General features: G+C 42.1%; 1 protein-coding gene across 8 annotated transcripts in view; it reads left to right on the top strand.

The window, feature by feature from the left end:
- SH3GL3 (SH3 domain containing GRB2 like 3, endophilin A3) overlaps nucleotides 1-21,111 on the top strand; it is a 117,330-nt gene that overhangs the window by 33,951 nt on the left and 62,268 nt on the right. For 6 of the 8 annotated variants that reach the window (XM_027520767.1, XM_027520763.1, XM_027520760.1 and 3 more), the window contains exon 2: nucleotides 19,432-19,500. In XM_027520767.1, coding sequence (XP_027376568.1) covers nucleotides 19,432-19,500 — 69 coding nt within the window. Of the gene's footprint in view, nucleotides 1-16,612; nucleotides 16,635-19,431; nucleotides 19,501-21,111 lie in introns of those variants that run through there. The other 2 variants (XM_027520769.1, XM_027520764.1) reach the window with 2 other exon arrangements.

The following is a 21,111-nucleotide window of genomic DNA, read 5'->3' as shown; positions in this document are numbered from 1 at the left end:
CAATTAAGTTAAGGATCTTGAGATGGGGGCAATACCTTGAATTTCCTGGTTGGGTCTGATGTAATCACAGAGTCCTTAATAAGACAGAGGCAGGACAGAGGAGAAGGCAAAGTGAAGGTGGAAGTAAGAGATTGGAGGGTTGCGAGGAAGGGGTCAGGGGCGAAGGATGCAGGTGAATATGACCTCTAAAAGCCCAAAGAGGCAAAGAAGTGGTCTCTCCCCCAAGCCTCTGAAAGAAACCAGTCATGCTGGCAATTTGATATTAGCCTGGAAACACCAATTGTAGACTTCTGTGTTTTATTTTTTCAATATATTTTTTTTCCCCCGATGTGGGCCATTTTTAAAGTCTTTATTGAATTTGTTGCAATATTGCTTCTGTTTTACGTTTTTTTGGCCAAGAGACTTGTGGGATCTTAGATCTCTGATCAGAGATCGAACTCTCACTCCCTGCCTTGGAACACAAAGTTTTAAGCACTGGACCACCAGGAAAGTCTCAATCTGTGTTGTTTTAAACCCCTAAGGTTGGTAATTTTTTACAGCAGCAGTAGGCAAGAAAAGCACTGGGTGAGGCTTTCTACTCTTGAGTTCATAAGGAAGCAGCTGCAATGCCAAAGTTTGAGCTATGGGTAATTGTCATTAGCATTTCAAAGATTTGTCACCCGGCCCAAATAAACTGTTTTCACACTTCCCTTAGTTACTTGTGCCTGATTTTGGTCCCCAGCTTTGATCACCTATATGACAAATGGAATTGGAATGAATTCCAAAGCTGACATGCAGAATGCCTGACATACTTCACGGAGATGACATGGGTGGTTTGGAAAGCATTTTGCTTAAATGTTCCCGGCTGTAAAAAGCAAGTTGTGGTTTTGTCTTGGGGTAAAGGTGGAGTAGGGTGTAGGCAGGAGAGTGAGATGGAAGAATTGTGCGTGGAGGGGCGGGGGCAATTCCTAGGCAGAGTTTCTCAAATCTGTGTGAACACCGGACCCCTTTTTATAAGGGACTCCATGTGTCGAGTTAAATTTAGTTTATTATATTGTTACTTAAATATGGATGAACTTGAAACTGTTAACTTATGCTTATAGCTTTAAGCATGAACTCCAAACTTATTTCAACTTAAATGCAAATAAAACTACTAATCCGGTAAAATTCAAATGGATACCACTGAGTTCATGTCATAGATAAAGTTCTTTTGCTTAATTTCAGTTGGTGTTCTCATGAATCCACACATAGCCTTTCCCTTCTCCAGGGCATCTTCCCAACCCAGGGATCAAACCCTGGCCTCCTGCATTGCAGATGGATTCTTTACCAGCTGAGCCACAAGAGAAGCCCATGGATACTGGAGTGGTAGCTTATCCCTTCTGCAGGGTATCTTCCCGACCCAAGAATTGAACCAGGGTCTCCTGTATTGCAGGTGGATTCTTTACCAACTAAGCTATCAGGGAATCCCGTGGATAAGGTTCTCTTGCTTAATTTCGGTTTCTGTTCTCATGAATCCACACACACTTGTAAAGTTCCGTTTCAACTGAACTGTTTAATTCATTACAAAAATATTATGTTCAAAGAAGCATTTGCAAGGGTAAAGCGTCTGCCTGCAATGCAGGAGACCTGGGTTCGATCCCTGGGTTGGGAAGATCCCCTGGAGAAGGAAGTGGTAACCCACTCCAGTACTCTTGCCTGGAAAATCCCATGGACAGAGAAGCCTGGTGGGCTACAGTCCATGCGATCGCAAAGAGTCGGACACGACTGAGCAGCTTCAAAAGTTTAAAAAAAAAAAAAAGAAGCATTTGCATCACAGGAGTGAGTTGATTTATCAAGGATACTTTTCAGACTCAAATGCAAATATTTTATTAATTTTGTTTAGGGAAAAATCAAAAGCAGACCGAGGTAAACCATAGTATTTGATAATGTATGCTTGAGGGTAAAAGTCAAAAGTGAGAGTGAAAGAGTTGGTCACTCAGTCATGTCCGACTCTTTGCAACCCCATGGACTGTAGCCCTCCAGGCTTCTCCATCCATGGAATTCTCCAAGCAAGAATCCTGGAGTGGATTGCCATTTCCTTCTCCAGGGCATCTTCCCGACCCAGGGATCAAACATAGGTCTGCCGCAATGCAGCCAGATTCTTTAGTGTCTGAGCCACCAGGGAAGCCCAAAGGTCAGATAGTGATAACCTATGAGGCAGGGGAGAGGGTTGAGTTGGAAAGGGCTATGTGTGAGCTTCTGGTTTACGGGCTGAGTTCAATTTCATGACCTGGATATCGTTTCCTCAGTCTTTTTGGTATATATTTACTAATTTTTAAGAGTTGGACTGTGCAGAAAGCTGAGCACCGATGAATTGATGCTTTTGAACTGTGGTGTTGGAGAAGACTCTTGAGAGTCCCTTGGACTGCAAGGAGATCCAACCAGTCCATTCTAAAGGAGATCAGCCTGGGTATTGTTTGGAAGGAATGATGCTAAAGCTGAAACTCCAGTACTTTGGCCACCTCATGCGAAGAGTTGACTCATTGGAAAAGACTCTGATGCTGGGAGGGATTGGGGGCAGGAGGAGAAGGGGACGACAGAGGATGAGATGGCTGGATGGCATCACCGACTCTATGGACGTGAGTTTGAGTGAACTCCGGGAGATGATGATGGACAGGGAGGCCTGGCATGGTGCGATTCGTGGGGTTACAAAGAGTCGGACATGACTGAGCGACTGAACTGAACTGAAGGGTATAAAACATAAGTATACAGATTGTTGGTTTATTTGTAGACTGAATACTGGTGTAATCCCATCAAGGACAAGACAGTACATCCCAGACACCACCTGTCCCCATGTAGCTTCTCAGAGTTATATACCCCTCTCTCTCCCTAAAAGCAATTACTATCCTGCCTTTTTTAGCCCATTACACATTGCTTTTATTTATAATTGTACAACCTAAACATCCCTAAGTACAATGGGTTATTTTTGCCTGTTTTTTTTAACTTATAAATACAAGGTGTGATATATATTCCCTTCTGTGTTTGACTTCTTTTCAACTCAACATTTATTTTGTAAGAGCCATCCATGTTATTTTATGTAGCTGTAGTTCATTCATTTTTATTGGGGGTATAAAATACCTGATTTATTTATCCATTTTCCTGTTGATGGGCTTCTGAGTTATTTTCAGTTTGGGGCTAGTACTGATAATGCTGCTAGGAATGGCTGGGTCCTATGGTGCCCATCATTAGATAATGGCAAACTGTTTTCCCAAATGATTTTCCATGGTGCTTTAATTTTTATTTCGTTGATTTTGAATGAGGCTATGCACCTTTTTCTGTTTACTGGCCCTTGGATTTCCTTTTTTGTGAAGGTTGTTCTCAACTATTTTGCCAATTTTTCTATCAGATTTTCTGTATTTTTCTTACTGATTTACAGGATATTGTATTTTTATTACTGATTTACAGGATATATGTTCGTTCTACATTTACCTTTGTCAGTTGTACATCAATATATTTTTTTTATTATTGTGAACATCTTCTCCACTGCCCTAGTAGTGTCCATTGGTGAATGGAATTTCTTAATTTTAGTGAAGTCAAATTTATCTATTTTTTTCCCTCTTTGATATTCCTTTTATGTATTTTGTTTAAGACATTTTCCCCAGTTTCCAAATTATGAAGCAGTTCTTTACTTCATCCTCCAAAGCGTGATAGTTTTTGTTTTCACATTAGCTGACGTGTGCTAAAAACTGTGGAGGGTCTGAAGCTTTCCTCTCCTTGCAAGCTAATAAGCTAGCTTGTTCCGTTTCATGAATGCTGCAAAAGATACAAGGATTCTGGGTCAGAGACAAATGACTTTGCATGTATGTGTGCTAAGTCACTAAGTCGTGTATGACTTTTTGTGACCTATGGACTGTAGCCCGCCAGGGATTCTCCATGGGATTCCCTGGGCGTGAATACTAGAGTGGGTTGCCATGCCTTTTCCAGGGGATCTTCCTGACCCAGGGATTGACTCAAGTTTCTCAGTCTCCTGCGTTGGCAGGCAGGTCAGGTCCTTTAATGACTAGTGCCCTCTGGGAAGCCCTGACAAATGAGTTTATTACTCACAAAAATAGTAGTAGCCAGAGTAGCAGAATTTTCTAGTGCTAGTTTCCGAGACCAAATTCCCATAAGACAGATGTGAAGAGGGGTCACGTAACTCCTGTACACAAAGTAGATTGTGTTGTGGGAGAGGAATCCTGACTCTAGGGAACCTGAACCTTTTGTTGTGGGCAGTTAGCCTGCCTTACCTTTGCTCCAAAGGGAGACACCCTCTTTTATTTCTGTCTTACAGGCAGAGGCTTTGCTCCCTTTTCCCAGACTGTCTTTTTAAGGATGTTTGCACAGCAACCAGTCTTGGAAGATATGATTTTAGTGTTTCTTTCCAGGAAAAAAGATGGGTTTATTTGCGTGCCTATGTGCCAAGTTGCTTCATGTGCGCACACAAAACATCTGTCCTTTTCCCTGGAGAGAAACATCATATCTTCTAAGACTGGTCGCTGTGTGGGCATCCTTGAAAAGATAGCCTGGGACAAAGGGAGCAAAGCCTCTGCTTGCAAGACATGCAGAGACATGAGAGATCTGGCGAGAATTATCTCACGCCGGTGTAACCTACCTGGTATTAATTTGTCTGTGAAGGGAGGTCAGCTTTGTCATATTCCATGCTAACGATTAATTCCATGCATCATGTCCTGGACAAATGCAAGACTGTCCAGGGTCAGGTCCTGGTGAGTTAGACGGGGGTTCCTGCAGCTTGAGCCTGAATGGACAGAACTACATAGGATGGTGGCTTGTTGGGAGAGGGGCCACAAGAGGGAGAGGGATCAGAAAAAGATTCTTTTTCATCAGATCTTAGGATGTATTTGTGTCCACAGAGAGAAAAACCCAAACATTTAAAGTAGGCCTACACTTCTCTTAACCTATCAACTATTCAGTACAAAATTGAATTTAGAATCTGCGAGTTGAGTTATGTGGATCGCGGGCTCAGAATATATCTGCAGGTCCAGCCAGCCTCCTTCATGAGGTTTCAGTTTCCTCTGACTGATGTGTACTCTTCCATTTCCACGCTGGAGAGCAGTCTCCTTGGCAGAACAAATGGTAACCAAAGGTAGAGACTTCAGCCATGGGAAGTGATATTTTGTGAGCAGAGAATGTAAAATCTATAACAAGAGAAAACAAACCACAGAGCAAAAGAAATTTTGTATCATAACTCAGGGTCCATTTAGGTTACAGAAACCACACGAAGTATTTCAATTAAGGGGGATTTCTGCCACGTCCCAGCTATTGTAAATAGTGTGGCAGTGAACACTGGGGTACATGTCTTTTTCAATTATGGTTTCCTCAAGGTATATATGGAATCTAGAAAGATGGACCTGATGAACCTCTTTGCAGGGCAGCAGTGGAGATGCAGACATGGACAACAGCGTGTGAACACAGAGGGGAAGGAGCGGGCGGGAAGAATTGAGAGAATAGCAGGGAAGCATATACACTACCACATGTAAAATTAGATAGCCGGGGGGATTTCCTGTATGACGCAGGGAGCTCAAATCCGATGCTCTGTGATAACCTAGAGAGGTGGAATGGGGTAGGAGGTGGGAGGAGGCTCAAGAGGGAGGGGACATATATATGTACCTGTGGCGGATTCATGTTCGTATATGGCAGAACCAACACAATATTGTAAAGCAATTATCCTTCAATTAAAATAAGTAACTATTAACAACAAAAAAGAGGGATTTCTGACTGTACCAGGTTTGGAAGATTGAAAGAACACAAGTGGATTCTGAAGTCATCCAGACATGAGTAACTTCAGGAAGTGGAAGCGGCTGCTACATCTAGATGCGGGGACAAAAGGAAGAGCTGTGATCTCAAAACCTAGGGGGTCAGAGGAGGGCTGCCATGGCTGGGCTCTGCCCTGAGGGAGTGATGAGAGCTGGGACTTGAATCCCCTGGGGGACACCCCAGAGCTGGTACTCAAGAGCCAAGACTAGGAAATGGAGCTGGTGCGGCTGCTCGGTGGATGCTAACGGAGGCTGAAAGCAGAAACAGAGCCTTTTCCCCCTTCCTCCCTCGTTCCACCATCAGAACCTCATAGAAGCCAGCGGCATGCAAGCCTGACAAATGTAGATTGCAGACTCCCAGCCTTGGCATCACCTAGTAGATGCAGGAGGGTGGGGCTGGGGCTGAGGGTCAGTAGGCAAAAAACCAGCGCAGACTCCCAGCAGCAAACTGTTCAGATTTCTCCAACAGTTCAAGAACTATAGTGCTCATTTTATTGCCAGTCCTGGGTCAATGTGGAGTGGTGGTCAGCTCTCTGGTCTTTCTCTCTGATGTCCCGGCCCCTCATCAGGGGCTGTGTCCAAGCTGAGGCTAGTGGAGGCCAGTGTTGCTGACTATGGAAGGAGGCTCTGGGGCTGTGTTTGCTCTTTGTTATGCATCTGATTATTTTCCTAAGTCAAGTTGGATTAGTTTGGGATGTATATGCACTTCCGAGGTCAAAGCCGAAAGTCGCAACATCGGAGATTTTGACGTGGTCTCCTCTCTTATCACCTGGGAAGTTGGTGCTGTCTGGGCAAGTAGGCAAGGGAGGAGGGAAAGGATGAGCTCATTGTGGGGCAGGATTTGAATGGAGACGTTAAGGAGGCGGCTGGATATGTGAATCTGGATCTCAGGGGAGTGATTTGGGGCTAAAGATAATAATCTGGGTGCTTGATGGTAAGTGAAGATTTTGAGAGTGTACGTAATTTCCCAGCAGAGAATGCATGAGTTGAGGGGAGAGTTGAAACCCGACCTTGTAGGACTGTCAGCATTTTCAAAGTGAGAGGAGTCTGTGGAGACGAGAGACCATCTTGATAGAAAACTCTTCTTCTTCTTTTTTTTTTTTTGATGTGGACCAATTTTTAAGTCTTTATTGAATTTGTTACAATATTGCTTCTGTTTTAAGAACAATATTGCTTCTGTTTTGGTTTTGGGGCTGCAATGTGTGTAGGCTCTTAGCTCCCCGACCACGGATGGAACCCCCATTGCCTGCATCGGAAGGTGGAGTCTTAACCACTAGACTGCCAGGGAAGTCTCAGAAAGCCCTTCTTTTGACCTGATTATTTGCTTGCACCTTTCATCCTGGGTGTTACTTATTTGCTCTGTAATAGAACAAAGGTCCGTCTAGTCAAGGCTATGGTTTTTCCAGTAGTGTGGATGTAAGAGTTGGATTGTGAAGAAAGCTGAGCACCGATGAATTGATGCTTTTGAACTGTGGTGTTGGAGAAGACTTTTGAGAGTCCCTTGGACTGCAAGGAGATCCAACCAATCCATCCTAAAGGAGATCAGTCCTGGGTGTTCTTTGGAAGGAATGATGCTAAAGCTGAAACTCCAGTACTTTGGCCACCTCATGCGAAGAGTTGACTCATTGGAAAAGACTCTGATGCTGGGAGGGATTTGGGGCAGGAGGAGAAAGGGACCACAGAGGATGAGGTGGTTGGATGGCATCACTGACTTGATGGACGTGAGTTTGAGTGAACTCCGGGAGTTGGTGATGGACAGGGAGGCCTGGCGAGCTGCAATTCATGGGGTCACAAAGAGTCAGACACGACTAAGCGACTGAACTGAATTGAACTGAACTGAGATGATACGTTTAACAACCGTGATGTCGGTTGGAAGCTCTGATCCCAAAGTGTTGATTTTTGGAGATAGTCTCCTCTAATGACGTCTTCTACAAACATGATGTGGGCAGACAGTCCACACTCCTGTCCCTTTGCTGCCAGACTAGCCTTTTCTGTCCACATTTCTGCAAGTTTCTGGTACCTGCCTTGGGAATTGCATAAGCTTTGTGGTTACACCAATGTTGCTGCCTTAAAATTGGCTCTGGAATTGAGTTTGATCCATTGACTTTTTTTTCTGCTTTGTCATTATAGCTGCTTTTTAAAAAGAAAAATTACTAAATTTTCTGAGTCAATAGTTTCAGTTTGGCAAAGAAGAGGCAAAATGCATGCAGGCTCTGAAATCTGCATTGAGATCACAGAAAGGTCTTTTCCTGATTAAAGTGTCCAGTGAAACCTCCTGTGTGAAACTGTAGGAAAAAGCCTATATGGGTAAGAGCAAGTATAACTGAAAACAATATTCCTACTCTGGATAAAATAAATAAGCTTCAAAGGTATATTGTACAGTACAGGGAATATAGCCACTTATTTTACAATAACATTAAATGGAGTATAAATCTTATAAAAATTTTGAATTACTGTGTCATGCACAAAGATTTGTACTAGTTGTTGTTAAATCAAGGCTGTGTGAATCTCTCAGTCATGTCCGACTCTTTGCGAATCTCTGGACTGTAGCCCCCCAGGCTCCTCTGTCCATGGAATTCTCCAGGCAAGAATACTAGAGTGGGTTGCCATGACCTCCTCTAGGGGAAATCTTCCCACCCCAGGGGTCAAACTCGTTTCTCCTGTGTCTCCTGCATTGCAGGCAGATTCTTTACTTGCTGAGCCACCCAGAATTTAAATCAACTATATCTCAATTTAAAAAATAAACAAAAGAACAAGAAAGAAAAAAAAATTTTTTAAAGCTCAAATAATTATCTTCCCCCCCTCCACAAATAGAGATGGTCCACATTTTGAGAATAGAAGATGTACCCAAATCTGAATTTGTATGACCAATAGATATAAGGGTGATCTTTACATCATTAGCATCGTTTTATTTTACTAAAGGATTCTTTGATGATGCCTTTAAGTAAACAAGCTGCTAAAGTGAGTTAAAAGCACATTTTGAATTACGAAAAAACAGATTTACACATTTTTTCAGGGACACACGCCAGAAAGGAAGTATTGTTGTAAAGTGTAGAGCAAGGTCATGAAAGCTTTCATGGGAAGGAAAAGAATGTAACATTCCTTTTTACCTCTTCTTTCCCCCTTATCAGCATCTCAAAATAGACCAACTGTACATTGTACTGTTACAGTTTCATGGCTGCAATATCAGTGACGTCTCACTTGGTTTGAGTCCTTTAGCCTTGAGCTCAAATGACCCTGTGGAAACAAGCAAGTACTTTAAAAATGTCCTCAGAAGAGCTTGGAAGGGCAGGGCTGTGTGGGAGGGTTTATGGAGGAAGCACGGGGTGGGTGCCCTGGAGGAGAATGGAGGCTCTTCGGAGAAGAGACAGAGGAGGTCCAGAATTGCATCTCCCAGGAACCTGCCGAGACTGGCTTTTCTTACATGAGGCTGCCATGTTGAAGGGGACATGGGTGGTGCACCCAAGCCATTCCAAGCAGCACTGAGGCTTTCTTACAAGTTTTCAATTGTGTTTGAGGTCATCTTGTGGGCTTCTCAGGTGGCCCAGTGGTAAAGAATCTCTCTGCAATGCAGGAGACATGGAGACGTGGGTTCAATCCCTGAGTCTGGAATATCCCCTGGAGGAGGAAATGGCAACCCACTCCAGTATTCTTTCCTGGAGAATCCCATGGACAGAGGAGCCTTGTGGGCTGCAGTCCATGAGTCTCAAAGAGTCAGACACGACTTAGCGCACATGCAGGATTTGCAGTAGTTCATGTTAGTAGTTTCTTTGCTCCCTGGGGCCAAGCTTGGGGAGCTTTTATGACATCTGGCCCTCAGCTCCAGATACAGACCCAAGTTTAACTTAAGCGTCTGGTGTGGCCTCAAGTACTTGTGGGGTTATTTTGTTTAGTTTTGATTTTGCTGTTATCTTTCGTATCTCTCGGTGGTATCACATTTCTGATACCAACTGAATGTAAAATTAGTGAGGATTCTCCTCCCTGAGGCCCATGTGTTGGCAAAAACATCAACTATCCCAGTGGTCACCAAAACCTTCTAGTGAATGGAGAAGGTCATATTTGGTGTACAGGATGTTAAATTTAACCCAACAGCTAGGGCCAGAGGATATGACAGAGGCCGTAGAAAGGGATTAAACTATGTAAGGTGATTTCTTCTCCCCCTGTTTTGAATTTTCAAATAAGTCTGGCTTTTGTTTTTTTTTCCTTCTGAACTGCAAGACTGTGGGTTCTTAGTTCCTTGACCAGGGATTGAACCCCGGGCCCTTGACAGTGAAATCACTGAGTCCTAACCATTGGACTACCAGGGAATTCTCTAGTCTGGCTCCTCTTGGAGTACTGGGGAGTGGGTGAGGTCAGCATGAGAGGAAGTGGCAGTGGAGTGTGTGCACAGTTAGGGAGATCTGAGCCTAAGCCTTTGTGGTCCTGGAGAGTTCTTTTTTTTCTGCAAGACGGTGTTGGTGAAACAGCATTTTCTTCTGAAAGCTTCAATACTTACAAGTTGCTGCTCTATTGGCTTAAAAAGAATCTAGATACTATATTCTTTGTTGTTTTCTCATGAACAATGTGTCTTCCAGTTTCCAAAGAGAAGTCATATAGGTTCATGCCTTTCACTTGTAACTCTGTGGGAGGAATTTTTTTTCTAAGTTTCTGAGATTACATTCCACATAGCTCTTGTAAAGTGACCCAGACAAAATCAGAAGTTACATTTTTTTCTTATCTTGAAGTTACTAAAGCAACAGGTTTGCTTTCCTTCAATTAATCATCATGCTTTGCTTTTCTGTTATTGTCATGTAGCAACTGTATGATGAGAATTATTTTTAACCTTCTAAATTTCACTGACTGGAATCTTCTTATCTTCATTGGTGACCACATGGTTAGACATAGTATAGTTATTTCCTTGCTATCATTCAGGGTCAAATTTTCCTGGACTTTTACTGGAGAAAAGTGTCATTAATAGGAAGGGCTTCCCATGTGGTACTAGTGGTAAAGAACCCACCTGCCAATGCAGGAGATGTAAGAGACACGAGAGTTCAATCCCTGGGTTGGGAAGATCCTCTGGAGGAGGAAATGGCAACCCACTCCATTATTCTTGCCTGGGAAATCCCATGGACAGAGGAGCCTGGCAGGCTACAGTCTATGGGGTCGCAAAGAGTCAAACACAGCTGAGCAACTGAGCAGAGCAGAGAGTCACTAATAGAATTTCGAACACTATTCTTAACATTTCCATGGATTGCCTCAGTGCCCTTCGGTGCATTGACGGGGAGTGGGAGGGGGAGCAGTTATTGGCCAGGAGGCCTACTGTGTGACATGTACTCTTCTAGTGTTACGGATCCTGCTCTCAGGGATCTCACAGGCCACTGCATGCGACTGGCTGACAGGCACTGCATGTGGCTGGCTGACAGTGCAGTGGGATAAGTGCTGTGTTAACACTTACTGTGTGAAGGGGCCACAGGAGAGGCACCCAGCTAGGTCATCCTTGTGACACTTACTGAGCCTTAAAGCCTCGTTAGGGGTTAGCTAGATGGGAAAAGCCTTCCGAGGCATTGGGAATAGCATGTGCAAAGGCTGGAAAGGGCAGGATACTCCAAGGGACTCAGGATTAGAAAGGAAGTTGTGTGCAGTGTTGATCAAGAGTGGTGGGAAAGTGACTGGAGCAGTCAGATCATGAAGGGTGTGGTCCACTATGTTAAGGAGATGGGTTTTTTTAAAAAAAAATTTTGTTAAGAGCTTTATTTTTTTTTATTCTTTTAAAAAATAATTTTATTTATTTATTTTTGACTGTGCTGGGTCTTTGTTGCATGGGCTTTTTTCTTTTTCTTTAATTGCCGCCAACAGGGTCTGCTCTCTATTGCGGTGTGCGGGCTTCTCATTGTGGTGGCTTCTCTTGTGTAGCTCAGGTTCAAGGGCTCAGGCTTTGGCACACTGGCTCAGTAACTGCAGCTCCTGAGGCTCTAGAGCTCAGGCTCAGTAGTTGTGACGCATGGGCTCGGTTGCTCCGTGTCATGTGGGATCTTCCTGTGTCAGGGATCGAACCTGTGTCTCCTGCATTGGGAGGCAGATTTTTTACCGCTGAGCCACGAGGGAAGCTGAGGTGGGTTTTATTTTAAAGGCATGAGGAAGCCACTGAATCGGTGTGGGGAATGACATTATTCAGTTGCCATTTCGGAGAGCTGACTGGCAGCAGTGTGGAGGAGGGGCTGAAAGAGCCAAGCTGGGAGGTTCTCAGAGTAGTGGCCTGAACAGAGGATGTGTTTGTGGAAGCAGAGAGAAGGCAATGGAATCAAGAGATGTTTGGGATGTGGGATAGGACTTAGTGGCTGATGAATTGCGGGTAGGAAGGGGAGGAGTGTGTGTAGGATGAGAAAAAAAAATAACTTCAGTGGTAATAAAGGAGTATCCAGGGATGAAAGAGAAGAGACTTAGGTTCCACAGGCCAAGAAAAGAGGAACTCTGAGGAAGAGGTTGGTCAATAGAGTCAGAATACCCAGAGAGCCCATGTTAGTGAAGAGTGAAAATTTATTTTGGGAGTTTAGAAACTAAAAGGTCATTGGTGAGAGCAGGTTGAATAGAACCATTCAAGGTGTATCAATACTAAGGTCTATCAAGTAGGAATGAGTTTGGCTGCAAGTTATTATAGCTGTGGCTTCCCGGATGGCACAGTGGTAAAGAGTCTGCCTGCCAGTGCAGGAGATGCAGAAGACGTGGGTTTGATTCCTGGGTTGGGCAGATCCCCTGGAGGAGGGCATGGCAACCCACTCCGGTATTCTTGCCTGGAAAATCCCATGGACAGAGGAGCCTGGGAGGGTACAGTCTGTAGGGTTGCAGAGTCAGACACAACTGAAATGACTTAGCACACACGCACCCATGTATATCGATTATATAATATATATATTATATATATTCACATATATAATGTTGACTATATATATGTAATAACGCTTATGTCTCTACATTTTGCAGATAAGGAATTGGAGGCACAGAGAACTTCCATAATTTGCCCAGTTATTCTCTAATCAGCAGTATGTCAGGGGTTTGAACCAAAAATGGAGTAACTGCAGACCCTGCCCTCGGGTACAGATGTGGGAATGGGGACAGGCTAGACAGTTTTCGTTGATCCTTGTAGCTTTCTATATGGTTCTTTTATCAAGTCTCTGGATGAGTTCTTGGGAGCCCACTGTGTTCTATCTGTGCTCATTTTATTCAGACTTGGAATTTCTCTGTATTAATTTTTATCTTGGGAGTGGTTTTCTGCCATGTCTATATTGGTCTGTTTCCTCAGCTTGCTGATCCCATCTGCTTTCTGTCTTCTAGGAATTTCTCACCATTTCTGATCTGCTGCTAGCACACTTTTTGTTTTTCAGTACTGTTATGTATGTGTCATATGCCTCTCTTTTTATATGTATATAAAGTTTATTTAAAGGTATTTGGTACAGTGAAGAGGAAGATGTGTGTGTTCAAGCCACCATCTTGATTCAATGTCTGCAACATTTGCTGTAGGTATTTTATCTATCTCCTTTCTCTTGTTGACATTTGTTAATTTCTTTATCCTGCTGCTGTACCAATTAAACTGAAAGCAGCATTTAGGGCACAGTGGATGCAATACCATGTAATAGCCTACAGGCTTTTTGTTCTTTTGAATCTAGGTGATTCGATTCTGTATGGTTTAGTCACAGTTCTAAGAAGCAGACCCTTCCAGATGTAAATAGTCAGACAATGAACTTTATTTCTATTATTGAGACAAGGGAGGAAGAATTGGACCAGTATTGTTTATTAAGCTTCCTTGTGGATAAATAAATCATGAAAATATGATAATTGCAAATATTGAAAGCATTGAATGCAGGGCTCATGGGAGAGTGAGTTAAGCATTTTTTTTAATTGAAATAAAATATACATACTGGGAAGTGACAGCTCACACATATGTAGCTTGATGTATTTGAACAACGTGAACACGTCCACAAAACCAATTCACAATGTAGAACGTGACCAGCTCCTTGAAATGCTCCCTGGTAACCCTGAATTAAAGATAACCATTACATTTATTTCTATCATCATGGGTTAGTTTTTTCTGTTTTTAAATTTTATGTGAATTGAATAAAACTATCCCTTTCCCCCGTCCTTCCTGCCAACAATGGTCAGTTCATTCTCTACGTCTGCAACAGACTTTTTATATTGATATTATACCCTGCAGCTTTACTGTATTTATTGTCTCTATAGTTTTTAAGTGAAATCTTCAGGGTTTTCAATATACAAAATCACATCATCTGAAAATTGTGACAGTTTTACTTCTTACTTTCCAATATGGATGCCTTTTATTTCTTCTCTTTGCCTAACTAGAGGCCTTCCAATACCATGTTGAATAAGAGTAGTGAGAGTGAACATCCTTGTCTCGTTTCTAATTTTAGAAGGATAGCTTTATTTTTTCCACAACGGAGTATGATATTAGCTGTGGGTTTGCCAGTCATAATTATCTTAAAGATAATTTTTGATGTCAGTATTGGGATTGCCTATTGGATTATTGTTTTTCCCTTAATTTTCACTTGTTTGGTTCAGTCTCTTGGCATGATAAATGATTTTTTTTATTTTAATGGTAGATGCTGTATATGAAGATTTCCTCCAGAGAGAAAGTTTGATTCTGCCACATAATGAGGGTAAAGGTCAATAACCTTGATGCAAACAGGGACTGAACAAAGTCAAGTTTGCATATCAGGCTTTGTGAGGGCCCATCTCTTTCGACCTTGCAGTTAGTCTTAGGCCTTTAGGCCTTCAGGATTTGAACCAAAAACCCAGGGTGTTTACTGAGGTTCCTTGTTTTTGGGCATCTTGAACTCTATAATTTTGTCTCTTGATCACTGTGATAATGCAGAAATCTCCACTTAGATCTTTAGCCTTCTAGCAGCCACTTTTTGCTGGTAGCCAAGCATCTTGCCTTGTGCATATGCAGCTTAAGAATTGTCAAAAGCCTTTAGAGAAAATTGCACACAGCCTATTGGGTTTACTTCTTTTATGTCCTTTTTTCTTTCCCTGGAATTTTGGCCTCTTCTAGCCTGATTTCCTAGGTTACAGTGCACTTCAGTTTCCCTCTTCCCAGCCCAGCAAGGATGCGGCAGGTTCTAGGCTGAGGCTTTCTGTTTAGCTTTTATATCACGTGTTGCAGGAATTTCCCCCAAGGGAAAAGGCAGCTGTGAATGTATTGCTCTTCTCAGTGCGTTTCCCTTCTTCATGATTTTGGGCCTCTGAGATCCTGATTGCCTTGGTTGCTCTCTGCTGCCTTCAGAGATTTTTAAAAATCATCTTGTATTTTGAAATATTTTTAGACTTACAGAAAAGTTGCAAAACTAGCACAGAGAACTCACAAGTGCCCTGTGCTCATCTCCTAATGTTAACAACTTACAAATAACCTTCATGATTTAGATTTATACTTGAGTATTGTCTTGTTTTCCAAGCTGATAACAGCAGGACATGACTACTGACTTGTTGAATGAGAAAAAAAAAAAAAAAGAGGAGCCAGTAGAGAAGGTGAGATTTTTGGTTCAGGGCTTCTCAAAGCACATACTATTCGGCTGAGACCTCTCCCATGACCAGAGATGGGTGGGAAATGCTCTATCTTACATGCACCCCCTTGGAAATCAACAGTGCTCATTTCCACTTTAAAGTCTCTGAAAAGTCTCTTTGAGTAGGTCTGCTTAATTTTGTTTATCGCCACGTCTCCAAGGACATGATGAAGGAGCTGTTCCTTTGTACGACTCTTCCTCGTATCCCGTGCAGCAGGTGTTTTGTGGCACATGTGTTGGCAAATATGGTTCCAAAGCACGTTCTGGCATCCTGCGGTATAAAATCTGCTTCTTTACGTTTTCTCCTAGGTTCTGGCTTTCTTGCTGTCTAATTTCTTGCTTCATAAAAGGGAAAAAGTTGGAGAAGCCAAGAGTTCTTTGAAAACAGATATTTTTTCTTTTTTTGCACAAGCAGAAGTCCAAGGCTGTGTTAACATTTACCACTAAAACCCCAACACATCTAGATGAAAAGCAAAAACTTCATGTCTCCCAAATAAATGTCTTTTGCATCACTGCTCTGTTGTAGTCTTTGAAAACGGTTTTTATTTTCCCATTATTGATTAAATTGGAGCCCACCAAGAAGTAGATGGTGAATGAAGATTGTCATCTCTGATTATAGCAACAGGCCATCCTGCTGCTAAGTCACTTCAGTTGTGTCTGATTCTGTGCAACCCCATAGACGACAGCCCACCAGGCTCCCCCGTCTCTGGGATTCTCCAGGCAAGAACACTGGAGTGGGTTGCCATTTCCTTCTCCAATGCATGAAAGTGAAAAGTGAAAGTGAAGTCGCTCAGTCATGTCCGACTCCTAGCGACCCCATGGACCGCAGCCCACCAGGCTCCTCTGTCCATGGGATTTTCCAGGCAAGAGTACTGGAGTGGGGTGCCATCCTGGGACAGGTTTAATTGGCAACATGATCCTTTTTCTTACAAGGGGAAGATAACAGGAGACACATTTCCCTAGCTATGTGTATCTTAGATTCTTTACTTCCATCTTGCAAGCCCAGGTCAGATGCAGTGTTTGTGATGGAGAAGCTGGATCGGTGAGGGCTTACTAGTGGTTAAGGCTGAAGAGGGTAGATAGAGTTTTAGACTAAAATTTGGACACTTTTCCACTGTCTGCCTCTTCACTGTGTGTGTGTCCCTTATCTCCTAATGAATCTCCTTGTCCCCCTTCTGGTCAGTTCTGGGAATTTCTTGGCACCTTCTCATCCATTTAATTTGCTTTCCTCCGTCTGGGTTTGAAGAACAAATTGTGCTTCTCTCTATTCTGCATCTCATTGTGTTACGGCCATTTACTTCTGCTTCTCAGTGTAAGTGGTTGCAATGTATTTAAGGAAGTTTATTTATTTTTGGCTATACTGGGTCTTCGTTGCTGCACGGGCTTTTCTCTAATTGTGGTGAGCAGGGGCTACCCTCTAGTTGCAGCGCTCAGGCTTCTCACTGTGGTGGCTTCTCTTGTTACGGAGCACAGGCTTCAGTAGTTCAGCATGTGGGCTCAGCAGTTATGGTTCCCAGGCTCTGGAGCACAGGCTCAGTAGTTGTGGTGCATGAGATTAGTTGCTCTTCGGTATATGGGATCTTCCTGGACCAGGGATTGAACCCATGTCCCCTGCATTGGCAGGCAGATTCTTTACCACTGAGCCACCAGCTGCTGCTGCTAGGGAAGCCCTGAAATGTATTTAGATTGATTGATCTTTGTACGTTTAGCATATTGACCTAGTTGGTAGACTTTCAGATGTTTGTTTAATTAGATTGAATGACATGTATCCGTTTGAAACATGGAGATGTTTTTTTTTTTTTAATGAATTTAAAGTAACACATTGATTTCAAAACACTGATTTTGCTGCATCTCACAGGTTTTGATATATCTTCATTATTAATTTTTTTTTGATAACTCCTCTTGGGACTTCCTTTTAAACTCGTTGTTATTTAGTACTGAATTCTAAAACTTTATACCTGCGTATTTATTTATATTGGATTGATTTCTAATTTAATTGAATTGTGGTTTAAAATGTGTTCTGTATGGTATTGACTGATTTGTGACCTAGTAAATGATCACTGTTTCTAATGTTCTATCTGTACTTGCAAAGACTATATATTATCTGTTTATTAGTTGGAGGGATATATATATTTGTTCATATTTTATCAAGGATATTAATTTGATCATTAAAACTATATGTATCTCTTCCAAGTTATTTTCTTTTAATCATGTTTGATCTGCCAGTTTTCTGAGAGAGTTGTGCTAAAAATCTCCTTAATGATTGTGGATTTGTTATTTCAATTATTTCTCTCAGTTTTTGCTTTATTTTTTTTCTAAGTTATGCTGTTAGGTAGATTATATTATACCAGAATTTTGGTGAATTGCTCCATTTATTATTAGATCAGGTCTCTCCTTATTAATTTTGTTGTCATTCTTCAGTTGCTAAGTTGTGTCTGACTCTCTGAGACCCCATGGACTATAGCAGGCCAGGCCCCCCTGTCCTTCCCTATCTCCGGGAGTTTGCTCAGATTTATGTCCATTGAGTTGATGATGCTATTTAACCATATCATCCTCTGTTTCCCCTTTTCCTCCTGCCCTCAATCTTTCCTAGCATCAGGGTCTTTTCCAATGAGTTGGCTCTTCACATCAGGTGGCCAAAGCATTGGAGCTTCAGCTTCAGCATCAGTCCTTCCCGTGAATATTCAGGATTGATTTCCTTTAGGATTGACTAGTTTGATCTCCTTGCAGTCCAAGGGACTCTCAAGTTTTCTCTAGCACCACAATTTGAAAGCATCAATTCTTTAGCGCTCAGCCTTCTTTATGGTCCAACTCTCACATCCATACATGACTACTGGAAAAACCACAGCTTAGACTATATGGACCTTTGTCGGCAAAGGGATGTCTTTGTTTTTTAATACGCTCTCTAGGTTTGTCATCGCTTTTCTTCCAAGGAGCAAGTGTCTTTTAATTTCATGGCTGCAGATGCTAAAGAATCTGCCTGCAATACAGGAGATCTGGGTTCAGTCCCTGGGTTGGGAAGATCCCCTGGAGAAGGAAATGCAACCCACTCTAGTATCCTTGCCTGGAAAATCCCATGGACAGAGAAGCCTGTCGGGCTACAAAGAGTCAGACATGACCTGGCAACTAAACAACAAGATAATTTGTCTATTAATATTTTCACTCTCCTGTGTGTTGCATTCTAGGTATGTCTCTTAAAAGCTCTATATAGCTGGATTTTAAAAATCGACTCCATTAATTATCCTTTCATGTGTTGAACTTATTTGCATGGATAATGATTACTGACCTTCTTGGACTTGTGATTACTATCTTAATTTTGTAGTTTCCACTTATCACCTTTTATGTTCTCCTGAATATCCTTTATCTTTGTTTTCTTTTGGATAGGAAAACATTGACTTTCCACTGATGTGCTGGTATGGATATTATGTTATAACTCATAGTACTATATGTATATTAGTTGTTTTGTGCTTTTAATAGTTACCATTAATTACATAAAGCAGATACTTCTCATACCTTATTAAATCAGTTACGCCATTCATTCTCCATCTCCTCCTTAACACAAATGAACCTTAGTGTGTTCAAAATAACGTGGTCCAGTGGTTAAGACTCCACACTCCCAATGCAGGGGTCCTGGGTCGATCCCTGGTCAGGGAACTAGATCTCACATGCCACAAGTAAAGATCCCACTTGCCGCAACAAAGATAAAAGATCTTATTTATGTTTCTACTAGAGAAACTGCCTTGTGTTTACATATGCTGCTGCTGCTAAGTCGCTTTAGTCGTGTCCGACTCTTTGCGACCCCATGGACTGCAGCCCACCAGGCTCTTCCATCCATGGGATTTTCCAGGCAAGAGTACTGGAGTGGGTTGCCATTGCCTTCTCTGGTGTTTTACATATAGTAGGTGCATAATAGGTGTCTGTTGAAAGAGTGAGGAATGTGTATTTTCCCATATTCTTAACTATGGTTATCCCCTCCAATGATTTTCTTAAAGGACTTCGTCCAAAAAATCCAACAATTTGGAATTGAACATTTTTTTTGGTAATAATTTGAGTCAAATACTGTGATAACGAATGATTGTACAAACAATTACTTGTGTTTATTTCTACAGCTGTTTAGTGAAAAAATAAGTGGTGTTGAAGGAACAAAACTAGATGACGAATTTCTGGATATGGAAAGGGTAAGAGAACATTTTAATGTGAATTATCTCGTAAATTTGACTTTTACTGTGATATGAGATATACTGGTATCGTAAAGGATGTTAGAGTGGGGGTCTAGGAGGTATGAATTAAAGTGTAGATTATGGAATCCAAAAGGCAGTTCTTTGATTACTTCCAAGTTCAAATAAAGATGCTGGCCCTTGAGAGATGGGCTATGGCTAACTGGTGCCCTCTACTGGACAAAGTCAGAATGCTCAAAAGATGGCCCATCTTGGTGAACAGTTTCAGCCGAAGTAATTGTGATTAAGTATCTTGGAGAGTCAAAATGTATTAGTGGGAGAAGACTCTTCAAATACTGTAAACATTGATCTAATGTGTGGAGGACTCTGTTTCCATGTGTTACAGCAGCTGCATAACAATTTTTATCTTGGTTCTGCCACTGGAACCAGCTGCCTCTACTTGGATAAACTGTTTCAAACTTTCGTGACCTGTGAAACAAGGATGATAATGTGTGCTCTGCTTGCCTCACATGGATGTTTTAAGAACTATGCAAAAAAAAATTATATGTGTGAAAGCATTTAAAAAATCCCGTGAGTGTACTATAGAAATGATTGTTATCACATTCCAAAGGAAGACTATGGCCTCCGTGTCTCTGAACAAGCTTCCAGGTCACCTGTGTGAAGTCCTTCTCTGTTGTTGTTTAGTCAAAGTCATTTCTAACTCTTTTGCGACCCCATGGGCTATATCCTGCCAGGCCCCTCTGTCCATGGGATTTCCCAGGCAAGAGTAACGGAGCGGTGCCATTTCCTTCTCCAGGGGACCTTCCTGACCCAGGAATGGAACCTGTGTCTCCTGCATTGGCAGGCATGTTCTTTATCACTAAGTTACAAGGGAAGCCCATGAATAGTTTAGGTGGAGGCAGAAGTGGGACCATCACTACTTATCAATCTCCTCAGTTCCCTTCCCTTTTGTTTTGGGACCTTTAAACATAACCCTGTGTTAATAACCAGACTCCCCCAATGAGAGAGGGCTGAGAGAAATCAGAGCTTTCTCTGCTTTCCAAGGAAAGGCTTCCTTGGGTGTAACATGGAGGATACAGGCTGTAGCAGGTAGCAGGGCTTTCAGCAGATGCTGGGGAAGGGAGTCCAGCCCCAGAACTGTGCCATGGGGTGTGTGTGTGGGGTTATCCTCTACAGGATGCCCTGGACCTGGCCTCACTGTCTTCCGGGGAGTTTCTTGTTTCTGGGTGAGCACAGTTAATTTTCTAGAAATGTTAATGCCTTGACAGAAAGCTTATTTTGTTTTGGTTTTGGAAACAGTTTTGGAAGAATGAGAAATACAGAACATTTAAACATCACTGGCATACCTAAAATTACTTTAAAATTTCTTGATAAATAAAGATATTTTATGCAACTTTATTACTAACAAAGCGATTCAGTTGAAAGGTTAAATTTAAAAGCACATTTCAGGAATTTTAGTTTCAGTTGATGGACTGAAACCTCTCTTGATTACTTCTGTTTCCTCGCAGAACCCAAGTGAGTGACAGAACAAATATAAAAATAAAATTATTATCTGTTTTATTACAGCATCAAAAAGCGTGGAAATATCTAATAGGTGACAAGAAGCTTTAA

The sequence above is a fragment of the Bos indicus x Bos taurus genome, chromosome 21 (genome assembly GCF_003369695.1).
Source record: "Bos indicus x Bos taurus breed Angus x Brahman F1 hybrid chromosome 21, Bos_hybrid_MaternalHap_v2.0, whole genome shotgun sequence".
Classification (NCBI taxonomy): Eukaryota; Metazoa; Chordata; class Mammalia; order Artiodactyla; family Bovidae; genus Bos; species Bos indicus x Bos taurus.
The sequence above is the reverse complement of the archived record's forward strand: the minus strand, read 5'-3'. Positions and strand labels throughout refer to the sequence as shown.